Source organism: Vombatus ursinus, unplaced genomic scaffold (assembly GCF_900497805.2).
Source record: "Vombatus ursinus unplaced genomic scaffold, bare-nosed wombat genome assembly UNPS02014798.1, whole genome shotgun sequence".
Classification (NCBI taxonomy): Eukaryota; Metazoa; Chordata; class Mammalia; order Diprotodontia; family Vombatidae; genus Vombatus; species Vombatus ursinus.
This window is the reverse complement of record NW_020954576.1, coordinates 53,937,012-53,950,815: the sequence shown is the minus strand read 5'-3', so window position 1 is coordinate 53,950,815 and position 13,804 is coordinate 53,937,012. Positions and strand designations below refer to the sequence as shown.

The following is a 13,804-nucleotide window of genomic DNA, read 5'->3' as shown; positions in this document are numbered from 1 at the left end:
GGGGGGGGGGGCGGAGAAGGTGGCCGGGGCCCACCCCTCCCCCAGGCCCTCAGGTAAAGCTGGGCTTTAGGAGACGGGGGTGGGGGAAGGGACCCAAAGAGCTCAATATTCAGTGTTTAAGAAGTGCAGCCAAAGGGTCAGATATGAGGCGCCGTAAACGGGGTCCCTTGTTTATTATAGGCTGGAGGAGAATCCCCTGCCCGTCACGGGGGTAAGGCATGGCCCCAGAGCTCCGGGGCCCCGGACTTATCTTGCCCCGTCCCAGAAGGGGAGGCTCTAGCAGGGAAGAGTCCCCGACCTCTTCTGAAGGTTAACATCCGTTCTGCTAAGGAAGTCTGTCTCTCAATTTAAGTCCCATCGCTCCTGCTGTAGTTTAATTAAGTCTTGTGTTTAAAACTAAGCGCAAAGACTGCTCTCTTCTCATCACTTTTCCCTTGCTGGGCAGGCCCAGGAATGGGAGGGTGCTTTTTGTTTTTCTTTGTATTCTCAGCGTTTAGCACAGTACCTGGTCCATGGTAAACACTTAAATTTGTTCTTTGTGGCTAAATACTCCTCACCTTTGAGAGATTCCTCCTGAGGAATTCTTTTGCTTTTAGGAAAATTACTCTTTGAATCTGACCTCAATCCCTCACCTTGCAGCCTGTGACTGCTTCTCAGCAGGTCCCACTGTTCCGGAGAAGCCAAGAAAAGACAATTGTATACCATCTGTGCTGGGGATTGGCCTGGTTCTGGTCTATGAGGGTGTGGCATGTGTTAAAGGGGGACAACCTGGCCCAACAGCTAGCTGCTCTCTTTTCCTGCCCCCCCCCCAATCCAACTCAGCATTCTTCTAGGTGCCAGTTTTAGCTCCTGCCACTATTTTGGGAACCTTCATCTTTTCATTGGCTGGGTTTGGCTTGGCCTCCCCCCACACCATCAGTGTGTTTTCTCCTCCCTAGCAACCACTTTCCCGGGGTCACTAATTATCTCTATTTCCAAATCCAAGGGCCTTTTCTCAGTCCTTATCCTTCTTGACCTCCACCAAGCCTTTGACACTACTGCCCACTCCCTCCTCCAAGGTTTTTGCTCTTTCTTGGTTCCACTTTTCTCTGTGATGGTTTTTTCTAAGCACCTTAGCAGGATCATCTATCCGAGTCCCACCCACTGTGTTTGGTTGCAGTGCTCTTATAGATTCAGTTATTATCTGTATGCAGATGACACTCAGGCCCACATATCCATCCCTCTAGGACCACACCACCTGTATGGCCTGTAGATATTGAGAACTCAACCTGGCCAAAATTAAAATCGCCTTATTCCCATCCCTAAATCAACCCCTAACTTCCCTGTTTCTGCCAAGAGTACAAAAATTCTTAACTCTTTGCCCTCTCAACTCCTGATATCCAGTCACGTTTGTCAAGCCTTGCTGATTCTGCCTCAGTAACCTCCTTCAAACCTGTCCCCTCCTCTCTGTTCACACAGCCACCACTCATTCAGGCCCTCCCCACCTTCACAGTGGACCTGGGCAATAGCTGCGATTGCCATCCACTCCGTTCTGTCTGTGGGCCTTCCCTCTCAGTGCTTCTCTGCAGCCGGTCATGCCCTCTCCGCATCCTCCGCACAGCTGCCCAGGAATCCTTCCAAGGCATCAGTCTCATCCACATGTCAGTTCCCTGCTCCAGAAGTTTCAGTGACCCCCTACCTGTCTTGCCTCTAGGATAAAATACAGACTGCTCTGGTTGGTATTTAAAACCCTTCACACATCCAGTTTTGGAGCTCTAGTCAAGGCTCAGCTCAAGTGTCTCCTCCTACCAAAGGCCTTCCCTGACTTCCCCTATGTGTTATTGAGGGGAGATAATAAGCATTTCTACGGGGCCTACTATGTGCCAGGCATTGTGCTATGCTTTCCAAATATCGTCTCAGGGCAGCTAGATGGCGTAGTGGATAGAGCACTGGCCCTGGAGTCAGGAGGACCTGAGTTCAAATCCAGTCTCAAACCAGACACTTGAGTGTCTGTATTTACTAGCGGTGTATGACCCTGGGCAAGTCACCTAACTCCAATTGCCTTGCCCCCCCCAAAACAAAAACAAACCCAAATATCTCATTTGATCCTCAAATATTATTATCCCCATTTTACAGATGAAGAAACTGAGACAAACAGGGATTAAGTGACTTGCCCAGGGTCACACAGCTAATAAGGCTCCCACCACCAGGCATTTTCACTGGCTGTCTTTCATGCCTGGAACTCTCTTCTTCCTCATCTCTGATTCCTGGCTTCCTTCAAGTCCCAGCTAAAATTCCACCCTCTTCAAGAAGCCTCCCCTTGGGCAGCTAGGTGGCACAGTGGATAGAGCACAAGCCCTGAAGTCAGGAGGACTTGAGTTCAAATCCGGCCTCAGACCAAACACTTGACACTTACTAGCTGTGTGAGCCTGGGCAAGCCACTTAACTCCAATTGCCTAAAAAAACCAAAAAAACAAAAGCCTCCCCTTAATACTAGTGCTGTCCCTCTGTTGATTATCTCCATGGTATCTTGTATCTAGCTTGTTTGTACATAGTTGTTTGCATGTTGTCTCTCCCGTTAGACTGTGAGCTCCTTGAGAGCAGGGACTGTCTTTTACCTTTATTGTCCCAGCATGTAGCAGTACCTGGCATATAGTAGGTACTTAATAAATGCTTGTTGTTTTTTTTTTCCTTTCCTGCCCTGAACCTAGAAGAAGGACCAGCAAAAATGGGACAATAACCCCTTCTATCACCTAGACCCAGGCGTCTGGACTCTGTCTCCCCCAAAAGGCAGCCAAGCCTGGCGAATGAGCTAAATTTAAAAACAGCTTGCAAGAGGCCGGAGTCAACCAGCCCCTCTTTCCCCTTCCCTGCTCCCGCCCTCTGAGGGGCCCAGAGGAGGGGCCAGGCTATGGCTCTGAGTCTCCTCCACAAGCGTTGGGCAGGCTCTGAGGCTGCCAACCTGCAACTGAAGAACAGATTTACACAGGCTTTCCCAAATGTACCTGAACAGAAATCTGAACCCTAATCCTAAATAAGCCCTAGAAATTAGTAAGCCCCTTTTTACCCTCGGCCTCTAAACTCAGACTAGACATGGGGAAAATGAAGACCCTACTCATTTCTATCTCCAACCCTCAAGCTCCATCCCACACACTGCAGTGTCCATCCATGATCTCTCATGGAGCCCTCCCTCTGTGGAGAGAGAGGAAGGGAAGGTGAGGCAATCTGCATGAAACCCAAAGGATTCAGCCTTATTCAAAACCTGTACTCTGGCCACAAAGGTGAACCATGGACATTGTTTTGTCTCCGCTCTTTCTCCCTCACTGCCTCCCAGCCTATGCTCATCACCTCGATGCTGGGAAATCAATCCCACCACTCCCAACCTAGCCAGTGACCCATCTCAGATGAAATGATAGTGTTCAAATGCCACAGCTCCCAGTGCAGTGGAAAGAACAATGGTGTTGGAGGCAGAGGACTTTGGGTCATGTCCTGCCTCTCACATTTACTGCTTGTGTGACTTGGCCAACTCCCAGTTTCCTTATCTATAAAATGAGGGGCTTCAGATCTGTTGTCCTACCAGACTCAAAGTAGCCACTACTTTCTTTATCCCATCCAACATGAGAAACATTCTTTTTCCTCTTGGAGAATAGGGAAAAGGGGATCTGAATACTTGGTGACACCTGGTCCTAAGCCATGTGAGCAGTTGGGCAGTGTGGATGGTTGGCTCTGTCCCTTGTACATTGACCCGTGGTGAAGGATAGAGGAAAGGAGCTAAGGCATGGGTTAAACAGAGAACATATGGTATAAATGAGACCCAGGGGAAAGAAGACAACAGTGCCTCAGATTTCTTCAGTGGAGAAGCTTACAAGGTGATTGGAGATCCTTGGGAGAAGAAGCAACAAAAGGAATAGAGAGATTTCTGACGCTGTCCTTTCTGACCCAGCATTGAAACAGGGGGTGATGTGGGTCTTACACCACGCGACATCTCAGGAGGTGAATCTTACAAGGTTCAGCAACAAGATGAGAGCTCTGGGGGGTGGGCTGGGGCTGAAAAGAGGGACATCAGAGGCTCCCTCACCTCCTGGGCTTTGTCCTAGACCTCTAATATTTAAGGAGGAGGAAAGTATAATTACTACTACCAATGCAATTCTGGAACATTCCCATGTGAAAGGCACGTCTTTCTCTTTATGCTTAGTAGGACTTCATCTCCTAGAAGACATAGAAGGCTCTTTCCTTGCCCTATGATCTCTACTGAACCAGGACAGGAAGGGAGAAAAGCAGAGATAAGGTGTGAAAGGGAGGCAAAGAAGATATAGACAAAAGATATATGCAATGAGGAAGACAGCTTAGACAGGAAAAAGATAAAGAGACATAAGGAGTAAGCCAGAAAAAGAGGAGTCCAGAGGGTACTGAGAGCTAGAAACAGTGAGTGTGGGGGAGGAAATGTTGAATGGCAAAAATTCCCAGACTTAACTCTAAAAGCTTTTCTATTCCCACCTGAACACCAGGGGCCCTAAACACCCTCTGCTTTATCAGGACTAGCCTTTCAGATCCAAGCTGGATAAGGCCAGTTTCCTTGGCTAAACCCCACCTTGTAGGAAGAGAAGAATTCCATCATCTAGAACTTGTCTGCCTGTCCCTGAGCCCCCCAGGGAGAGGAGACAGAGACCTTAGGATCTTGGGATTCTGGGTTTCATTCTCCAGAGGTTTGCATTTCCTGAGAGGGGAGAGAAGACCTCTTCTCTTAAAGGTTTTCATATTCCTCTGACCCTGTGTTTTCTTCCCTCTTTCAGCCTTAACCTACCCACAGCCCTCAGGTGAGAAGATGCTAACACAATAGTTTTCTCATCTTTACTTTCCCTCCCAACTAGTCCAGGAACAAGGGGGTGCCCTGGCTAAAACAGCTTCAGAGAAGGTGCTCATATGGCAGATGTGGTTGGAAGGCATCTAGAGATGCACAAATGGCAACAATCAGGCTTCTTCCCCTTCCATTTAGAACCATACCACCCTCAACTCCCTGCAATACACACAATTGGAAAGTATGTGTCTGAATCTACATCAGCCTGGGATGTGGGATTGCAAATAGCCACAAGGATATGTACACATGCATACAAGAAGTTCTGCTCAGGGTATGGCACCACGTTACTTCTTCTACTTGTGGTATCTGCCCAAGCAGGGCTTAAGACCTTTCCTGCCCATCTTTCAGCTATATAGGGAAAAAGGGAAGGGAGAAGAGCCATATAAATCTGAAGTTTATGGAGCTTTGCCTTTCCCTGAATCCAGCTGCCTACAGCTGGCAGCTAAGGGGGAGGAACAGTTGGGGGATAGTAGACTGGGTGGGAACAGAAGAGAAATACGTTGTTGGGAAAGGGAGCTTATCTGGCTCCTTCTTCAAAACTGAACCCAGATCCAAAGTCTCTGTTTACAGGGATAGGAATTGAAGGGAGAGGGGAAGAAGAACAAAGGTGAAGACCTGGGTCCCCACTGGCTCCTACCTTGGCCTTGCCCGTCATGCCCCAAAGGAGGCTGAGGGTCCGTTGAAGGGAGTGGCCTGCCCGTTTTCCTGAGAGCTTTACGTCCAGTTGGCTGCAGCTGCCTCCCCAGAGACTGAAGAAATAAAGGGACAGAATTGGAGACAGAGACAGGATGCAAGGAACAAAGCCACCCCCAGAAAGCTAACAGATAGAGAGACTAGAGACACCATGTTGGAGAGAGAGAGAGAGAGATACAAGAGATGAAGACACCCAGAGAGTGGGTGAGAAACAGTGAGAAAGAGAAGAGAGTCAGAGAAAAAGCCTCAGAGAAACAGATACCAACCTCTTCCCTCCCCTTCCAGTTGTCTGGACCTCCCAGCTCTGGTTTATTTTATCCCTCTATTCCAGAGGGTGGCTCCAAGCTCCTCCCAGTTAACCAGAGACTCCCCCCATCCTCCTGAGAGGTTAAGGATCAGGGCTTGGCTTCTCTTGACCCCATGCAGACCCCAAATAGAAGCAGTATGGAGTTTGGGCGCCTCAGAGGCCATGTTTTTCCTGTTGCCAACCTCAGTGGTTAGGGAACCCTCGGTGAACTATACCTGCCCCCCCCTTCTCTGTTTGAGAATGGTCCCTGGGCTCATTGCCAGTCAGAGCCGAGTTTCCTGGGATTTCATCAGCCCTATCCCATGAGCTAATTCCAAAGCTCGAAGCCAGGAGGGGGCTGTGTCAGCTGGAGACTTAAGGGACCCAAAAGCAGAACTTAGTGTTTTAAAGGGCCCCTTTACAATGCTGTCCTACTAAACAGGCCACAGCTGTGGGATTCAAACAGGTGCTGATTTGCATGCTCATTTACATGATACTTATTGAAATCTTCCAGCACAAGGTTTTCTCACCCAGTGTGGCCTCTAGCCCCCTCCCTTCTCCTCTACTATTCCCTCAGCCCCAACCTAGTCCTGTTCCTTTCCTGTACCCACTGCCTTTCCAACTCTTGCCCCATCTCATTTGTCAATTATCTGAGTCCCTTAATGTTTGACCAGTGCTCCAAGGTCACTGGCCCTGCCTGCTCTCCCTCCCTAAAAGCTAGCTTTCCCAGCCATTTTCCATCCCCTAGCCTTTTGTTACTGGCTTTCCCACCTCGAAACTTATCCCTGTATCCTGGACACTCCCTTCCTCCTAATTTCTCCTCCATGCAGTAGTGACACTGGGAATCACCTAAGCCTCCTCTTCATCTCCCAGGGAAGAATGGGTCAAATTCCAAACCTTCCAAAGAGAAAGAAGTTTCTAGGGTGCTTGGAGAATTACAAGCATTAGAAGTGGAAGGAGTGTTGACTAGGGAACAGTGTTTCTGAAAACAAAGTGACCCCTGAAGGTCACAAAGTCCACCACCCACAACCCCTTTGGTTGACCTACCTTCAGCTTTCTGAGGGGCTTGTTGAGCTCTACACTCACCCGTTGTTGAAGTCAGGATCAGGAGATCGGGGTAAATTCTCTGCTAACACAAAAGGAGAAGAGATGTGTCTGGCTAAAGCCAGACAAAGGCACCTACAGCTACTCCCTTCCCCCTCTCTACACCTTGGATCAGGTTCCCAGGGCTACAGGTGCCTATGACTCCATCCTCAGGGCGGGCACTGGGGACTTTCTGGAGAGAGGGTGAGGGCGGGGTCTGAACAGAAAAAAAAAATAGGTCTGAGACCTAAATTAGAACACCTAGGAAAACTAAAAGGAAGCTGGGGGCCCCAATATCTAGGTTCTTGACTTTGTTTCTGGTAAATGGGGAGTGGACAGATGCTTAGGATCCAATTCTCCATCTTGGACAGAAGGGGAATTGAGGATTGTCCTCTACCTATGGGGAAGACGTAGGCTGGAGCTCCAGATGCTTGTGTCCTGAGTCCCTGGTTTTTGATGAAAGAAAAAGTCAGGAAGATGTATATATTCCCCCTCATTTTGGATAGGAATTTGGGGGGTCTACAAAGGGAGTGTGGTTAAGCATAGACCGAGTTGTGATAAAAAGCCAGGATACCTTCCCAGTCCCACCGAGCCCTTAACTAGATTCCCTGACTCAGATAAAACAGTTCAATCTGGTCCCAATACTTCAGGGAAGAAGAAGGGGATACATTCCCTTCCCCCTTACTCACCATCACCATCTAGATCCAAGTAGCCATCAATACCGCTCAGGGATACAGATTTGGAGAGGATGCCACAGGCAGCATTCGAGGCACCAGAGGATGGATGGTGGGAACTCTGAACCTATAATCAGCCCAACATCCCCACCCCCCCAAGAGGTTATTGAGTTCACCTTTCTACCAGACTCTCCCCACCTTACATCAGTTGATTCCTTTCTAAATGTGGGCCTCCCAAATAGAGGCTACCCTTTCCTTGACTACCCACTTAGGATCTTTCACTTTAGATGGTTGGAAAACTATTATTGCATCCAATCCTGTTCCCTTCCAGGCACAATGCCTTCAGGCATTCTTAACGTAGGAGATCTTTAAGAAGAAAACATACTATTCTGAATGGCCTAGTCTTGTATTTCTCAATCTGATTTGGTGTATAGACAACTCTGGTAAAGTGAATAATCTTATGAATCACTCAATCTGACTGGATTACCCAGTCTGATTTGGGGTGGAAGGAGGGAACCTTATTAGAATCAGTGAGACAAATGGCACTAATTTAATTAGGGAGAAAATGCAGTGGAAAGAAAAGTGGAGGACAGCTTAAAAAAAAGGAATGAAGAAAGAGAAATGGGAAGAAGAGAGAAAGATGGTAAGGAGAACAAAGGAGGAAGAGGAGAGGGAAGAAGGAAGGGAAGGGAGTAAAAAGGATGAGAGATGAAAATAGGGAATATGCACTCCAACACTGGTAGAGGCAAGTAGGTCTAACCTCCTTAGCCATGGCTTCCTTTTACAAATGAAAGCAAGGCTAGACTACTGTTTGGCTGTTTGGGAGATAAACTATAACAAGGCTTTGGAAAAGACCTAGGTATCCTCAAGCCTGGATTGGGAAGGAGGGGCAGAAAAGTTAGGAGGATGGGGCACTTGGGCCCCAGACTGGATGAGGTACCAATGGTTGTATCAACCAAAGATTCTGATGTAGAAAATGCAACCAGGTTTTCCTGGAGCTGGCTACCCTCCCCCTCTTCCCTGATTTAGGTTTCCAACAAATTAAGCATTTTGTCTTGATGAGGAGACCCTCAGTGAGCTAGATTGTTTCTCTAATTCCCAAACATTGGGTTACTGAAGAGCTGAGGACAGGAAAGACTCTAGGTACATTGGCCAGACAGAGGTGGCAGAAATGGTAGGGACTCCCCTACTTAGTGGACCACTACTATTTTAACTACTATTGTTTATCAGAGTCCCAGATACGTAGGCTTACCTATATATTTATAAAGTGCACTCATAGTTAAGAAGGAAAGAGTTTGCTTCAAAAGCAATGAGGGGACTTGGGGGTCCACAGTTGAAAGGGCCAAAAAAGAGGGGGCCTGTTTCATACCTCTGGGAATAAAACACATCTATCTATTTTGGAGAAGTTCCTCACCCCTCAAATTGTGGGTAACTTAGGAAGCAAAAGATTAGAGCAATCAGTAGATGAAATCAGACAATGATAGATAGAGACTCATACACAGACAGGAAGCACAGAGGCCCAGAAAGACACAGAGAAAATAAAGAGACACGGCAGAGAAGGATACAGAAAATGACCGGGATGGGGATGGGGGCAGGAAGTGTAATGGAATGGAAAGAGCACTGGATTTGGAGTTAGTTCTGACATGGGTCAGAATTCCAGACCTGCTACTTATTAGATGTGACCATGGGCCTCACTTCTGGGCCTCACTTACTCCATCTATAAAATGAGGGGCTAGACTCAAAAATCTCTAAGCTACTTTCTAGCCTTAAATACTCGATCCCTATTAGAAAAAGAGATGTAGAAACAAGGCAGAGGGAGACAAATGGGCACAACAAAAGCCCATAAAGATATAAGATAAACAGTGTGTTTGGAGAAGTGGACTGGGGAAGAGTGAGACTGTGCCATAGTTTGAGGGGTAAGTACCCAGTGCCCATGGGAAGAGGAGTCTATCCATACCAGGTATTGGTGTTGGGCACTCTGGTCCTGCAGCCTCAGAAGCGTCTCCAGCTCCTCCTGACTTTGATGTAAGGGAATTCTCCGGGGGTCCCTGGGCCCCAGTTTTTGCAGGTTCCTGCTGAAACACACATTCACTTCACTAACAGTGTCCCTTAGCACCATGCATACACAGCACTTGGAGAGATATCAACAAGCACCAGATCAATAAACAAGCATTTATTAAGGTCTTATTATGTGCTAAGCACTAGGAATACAAAAGAAAAAGCAAACAAAAAAAAAAACAGTCCCCACCCTCAAGGAGCTTACATTCTAGTGGAGGAGACAAGAAACTATTTAGTATATAAAAGATGGTTGGTTACAGAGTAGATGGAGGAGGGGATAGCCCAGGAAAGGCCGGCTGCAGAAGGTGGCGCTTGAACTGAATTTTGAAGGAAGCCAGGGACTCCAAGAGGGAAAAGTGAGGAGAGAGGGAACATTCTAGACCCAAAGAAGGGGTGGGGGCAGGTACTACACGAGCAGGCATACAGGAAGGCAAGCATCTTGTGTAAGGAGCATCAAGGAGGCCAGGAGTGCAGGCAAGGGAGTAATGTGTAAGCAGACTGGAAAAAACAGCAGGGGACTAGGCTCTGAACAGCACTGCCCCATTTAATCCCTGGCTAGACTCTTCTGTCTCATATCCGTGGCAAGGGACACAGGCTGGCCTAGGCAGGCCTCTCCATTTGGCGCCTTCTCCCAAGCAAATAGCAGACAAGGGCGGCCCCTGCTGGCCAAGAGTGAGCTCTGTCCCAGAAGAAAGAGAGGGCAGGGAAGGGAGGGAGGATGATGGTGGTAACTGGGTCTCCCTACTTCATGCCACCTCCAGTTTTTTCTCTAGGCTATTACCTCCAAACCTGCCTCCCTGATTGCCTTACACTCTCTGCCCTATATAGAGAAGTAACTTTGGATGAGGCACTGTGAGGACTGTAGAGCAATGAGGGGGAACGTCACGTCAGCTGGGGAGGTACCATGCTTTCTCAGTTCCTAGATGCTGGAGAGATGCTTGGTTCCCCACACCCTCCACTCCCACTCAGCTTAGCACAGGGATACAAGTTAGGTATCTCTCTCTCCAAACTCAGTCTAATCTAGCAGCAGGAGATAGGTATACTTACCAAAGTCAAGGGATCAGGGCCAGAGGAAATATGCTTAATCCTAAATGGCCGGTCCCTACATTCACCACTTACTCTGTTTCAATCTGACCCTGAATCTTTTCCTCCTGACTTCTTCTGTCTTTGGAGAAATGGTTGGGGATTTTCCAGGAGAGATGCCTCCATCTGTCTACCTATGCCCAGCTCTAGGGGTGTGTAAACTGTTCCCTTTACCCATATCCAAGAGAGCCCTAACTCCTTAGAATACCCAAAAAGCTGAGAATTTATTCAATCAAAATGCAAGTTTATTCCACTAAATTTAAAATTATTGAGAAGTTACTTCTGTGCTAGCCTCAGAATGAAATCAGTGGGCTGGCATATTCCTGAATGTGAGGTAAGAGGTACTATGCTCAACTCTCTCTAGAAAGCTCCCAAACAATTTAACCTCTCTCTTCCCCTGTTTTTACATCTGAAAAATTAAAGGAGTTAGACCAGATAAACTATAAAGTTTCTCCTGGCATTGTTCATGATTCTATGAAATTCAAGATTAAAGATGTATGTCAGGCTTAGGAAGTAAGAGAAAGAATAGCAGCTGAAGAGAGGGATGGAACCTAATACTGATAGAGAATAGCTAAGAAAGGGAATCCTGTTCTCCTCTCCCTCAGTTTTCCCAATTCTCCAAAAAGCAAGAAGAAAGGATTATTGGAGGAAGTTAGGGCTACTAAGAGAGATCTATCTCTAAGACCATAGACAGGAACTCCCAGAGTCCAAAAGGGGTTCTGAATTAGATACCTGAGTTTTGTCCTCCTAAGTCCCTTGGGTGGTGACTAGAGGCTCAGACTCCCCCATCCTTACTGATCTCCCAAATCTGAGGGCAACTGTATGCAGGTGATTAAAGTGCCAAGACAACTTAGTTCTTCTCACTATTCCATCTTCTCCTAAGTCTAGGGATTCCGAAAAGATAGGTGGGGGAACAGAGTACTTAGGTCCCTTGCAGGCTTACCCTCCCAGTGGATAATTGGCAGCATCTTGGAATACACGATCAGGCTCCCAACTGTGACGTCTGAGAGGGTCACAAATATAGTTTCGGGTACGATAGGCTTTTGATCTTCGGAGGGGCACTGGCTGGAAGCCATTTTCCTCTTCCTCCTCTTCTTCCTGAGACTGCCCTCCATGCTCCCCGACTGACAGGCATCTCCGAGTTCTTCCTTGGGGCACTGGGTCTCCTCCTGCCAGGAAGGCCTCTGGGATTTCCTCATTCATGGAAGTGGCAGATAGGCTTACCTAGGCAGAAGATAAGGTAAGGTTGGGGGGAGGCAGACTTGGGTCCTCTCCTTTAAGGGCCTCCTGCACTGGGGATAAGGAGGAGCAGCTCTCATCCTTCCAGGCTAGGTTCCTAAATATCTTTCATATTTGCTGCTGCTGCTTTTTTTTTTAAGGCAGTGTTTCCAGCTATACCAACCAACTTTAGTTTCTGCTCCCTTGAGACACTCTATCAACTGCACCCTCTCTCAAACAAAGGAATAAAAAAGCATTAATTGCTTACTATGTGCCAAACATTAGATATAAATACAAACAAGTAGGTCAATACCTGTCCTCAAGGAGTTTATACTCTAACAGAAGAAGACAATACATATAGGGGAGTGGTGGCCAGGGAAGCATATTTTGGAAATCGGAGGGAATGATGATCAGAGGGCAAATGATTGACATATCCTTTCCAGGAATGGTAGTATTGATATGAATACTGTTTCCAGAACTATTGTTCAAAAGGGGTGGAGTATAATCCAGGTGATGTGGCATAGAGATGAGTGGCAAAGTGGCAAATGGGCCCACATCACCTTCTTGGAAGCAGGCACATTGGCACCAGTGCTCATGCTAGAGTATATCAAAGATACATGAACTCTCCAAGGACTCTTGACATTGAGGGTGATAAAGTCCCAATCTATGAAGTGATGCCAACCAATCCACCAAACCAATGCCATATACCTAAGTCCACAATTTTAACATTGTGATGGAGATACAGGCATCTGAGCTTTCAGGGACTACTTCTCTAACGATGACACCTCACTATCTAGTGAGATTTCAGGAGTGGCCATGAGGAGCTGAAAGGCAGGATGTCTGGGTCATTACCTCTGCCAGGTTCATCAAGGGCAGGGGTATGAAGGTGGGGCATAAGCTTCTCCCAAGCCCATTAGTTACCCCAGGGATCTCCTGAATGTTAAAAAGTTCTTCCTCTCAGGGCAGCTAGGTGGCGCAGTGGATAGAGCACCAGGTCTGGACTCAGGAGGACCTGACTTCAAATCCAGCCTCAGACCAAACACTTGACACTTACTAGCTGTGTGACCCTGGGCAAGTCACTTAACCCCAATTGCCTAAAAATAAAAAAAAAAGTTCTTCCTCTCATCTGTTTTCCCTCCCTCACAACCCAAATCTGCCCACTATCCTTGGCCACATGCAGAAGCTACAGAAAAGAAGATTCTTGGCTAGTCACCAACCATATGACCCTTTACCACCTAAGGCAGACAGGGAATCAGACCCTTAGACTTCTGCAGCTGATAAGTCTTAGTTCCTGACCTGTGGTACCCAGAGAGGGAAAAAGGAAACTGGGTGCAGCCACTGTGCCCATCCATGCCCTTTCTATGTCAAGTAGGAGGCTAATATGCAGCCAGCCACCAAAAAGGCCTTTCTTCTCCACATCTGGGCCTGATGCCATCTGTACAAGCTGGCACCCAATCATGTTGGCAGCCAGGATAGGTACATCTGAAGGGAGTGGGAAAGATGGTGAATAGCTCTGGGGTCAAGGCAAGATTCTCTGCCAACTAGGCACTTTCCAGGAAAAGGTGGATACAAAACTGTGTGGAACTGTGGATGAGGGAAAAGGGACAGGAACTAGAGAGGGACTGGAGAGGGAGAGGCAAATGAGGAGAGAACAGGAGCTTTGTTATCTCTAGATGACCATGCAAATGAGTCTCCACCTATGTCTAGGCAGCTAGGTGGTGAAATAAAGTGCTGGGCCAGGAGTCAGGAAGACTGCAGTTCAAATCTGGCCTCAGACACTTACTAGCTATGTAATCTTGGGCAAGTCACTTAACCCTGTTTGGACACAGTCCCTGATCCCCGTATCATGGAGTTCCCATCTCTCTTCCTCCC

At 47.5% G+C, this 13,804-nt stretch overlaps 1 protein-coding gene across 3 annotated transcripts in view; it reads right to left on the bottom strand.

Moving 5' to 3' along the window:
- The window catches only part of ARHGEF2 (Rho/Rac guanine nucleotide exchange factor 2), a 36,664-nt gene extending 24,726 nt beyond the window's left edge, over nt 1-11,938 (bottom strand). Inside the window, exons 1-5 of one of the 3 annotated variants that reach the window (XM_027870841.1) lie at nt 11,658-11,938; nt 9,531-9,645; nt 7,589-7,700; nt 6,903-6,945; nt 5,475-5,586 (exon numbers count right to left, since the gene is read on the bottom strand). In XM_027870841.1, the coding sequence (XP_027726642.1) occupies nt 5,475-5,586; nt 6,903-6,945; nt 7,589-7,700; nt 9,531-9,645; nt 11,658-11,917 (642 nt within the window). In that variant the 5' untranslated portion in view covers nt 11,918-11,938. Of the gene's footprint in view, nt 1-5,474; nt 5,587-6,902; nt 6,946-7,588; nt 7,701-9,530; nt 9,649-11,657 lie in introns of those variants that run through there. The other 2 variants (XM_027870842.1, XM_027870840.1) reach the window with 2 other exon arrangements.
- Between the last annotated feature and the right edge of the window lie 1,866 nt (nt 11,939-13,804).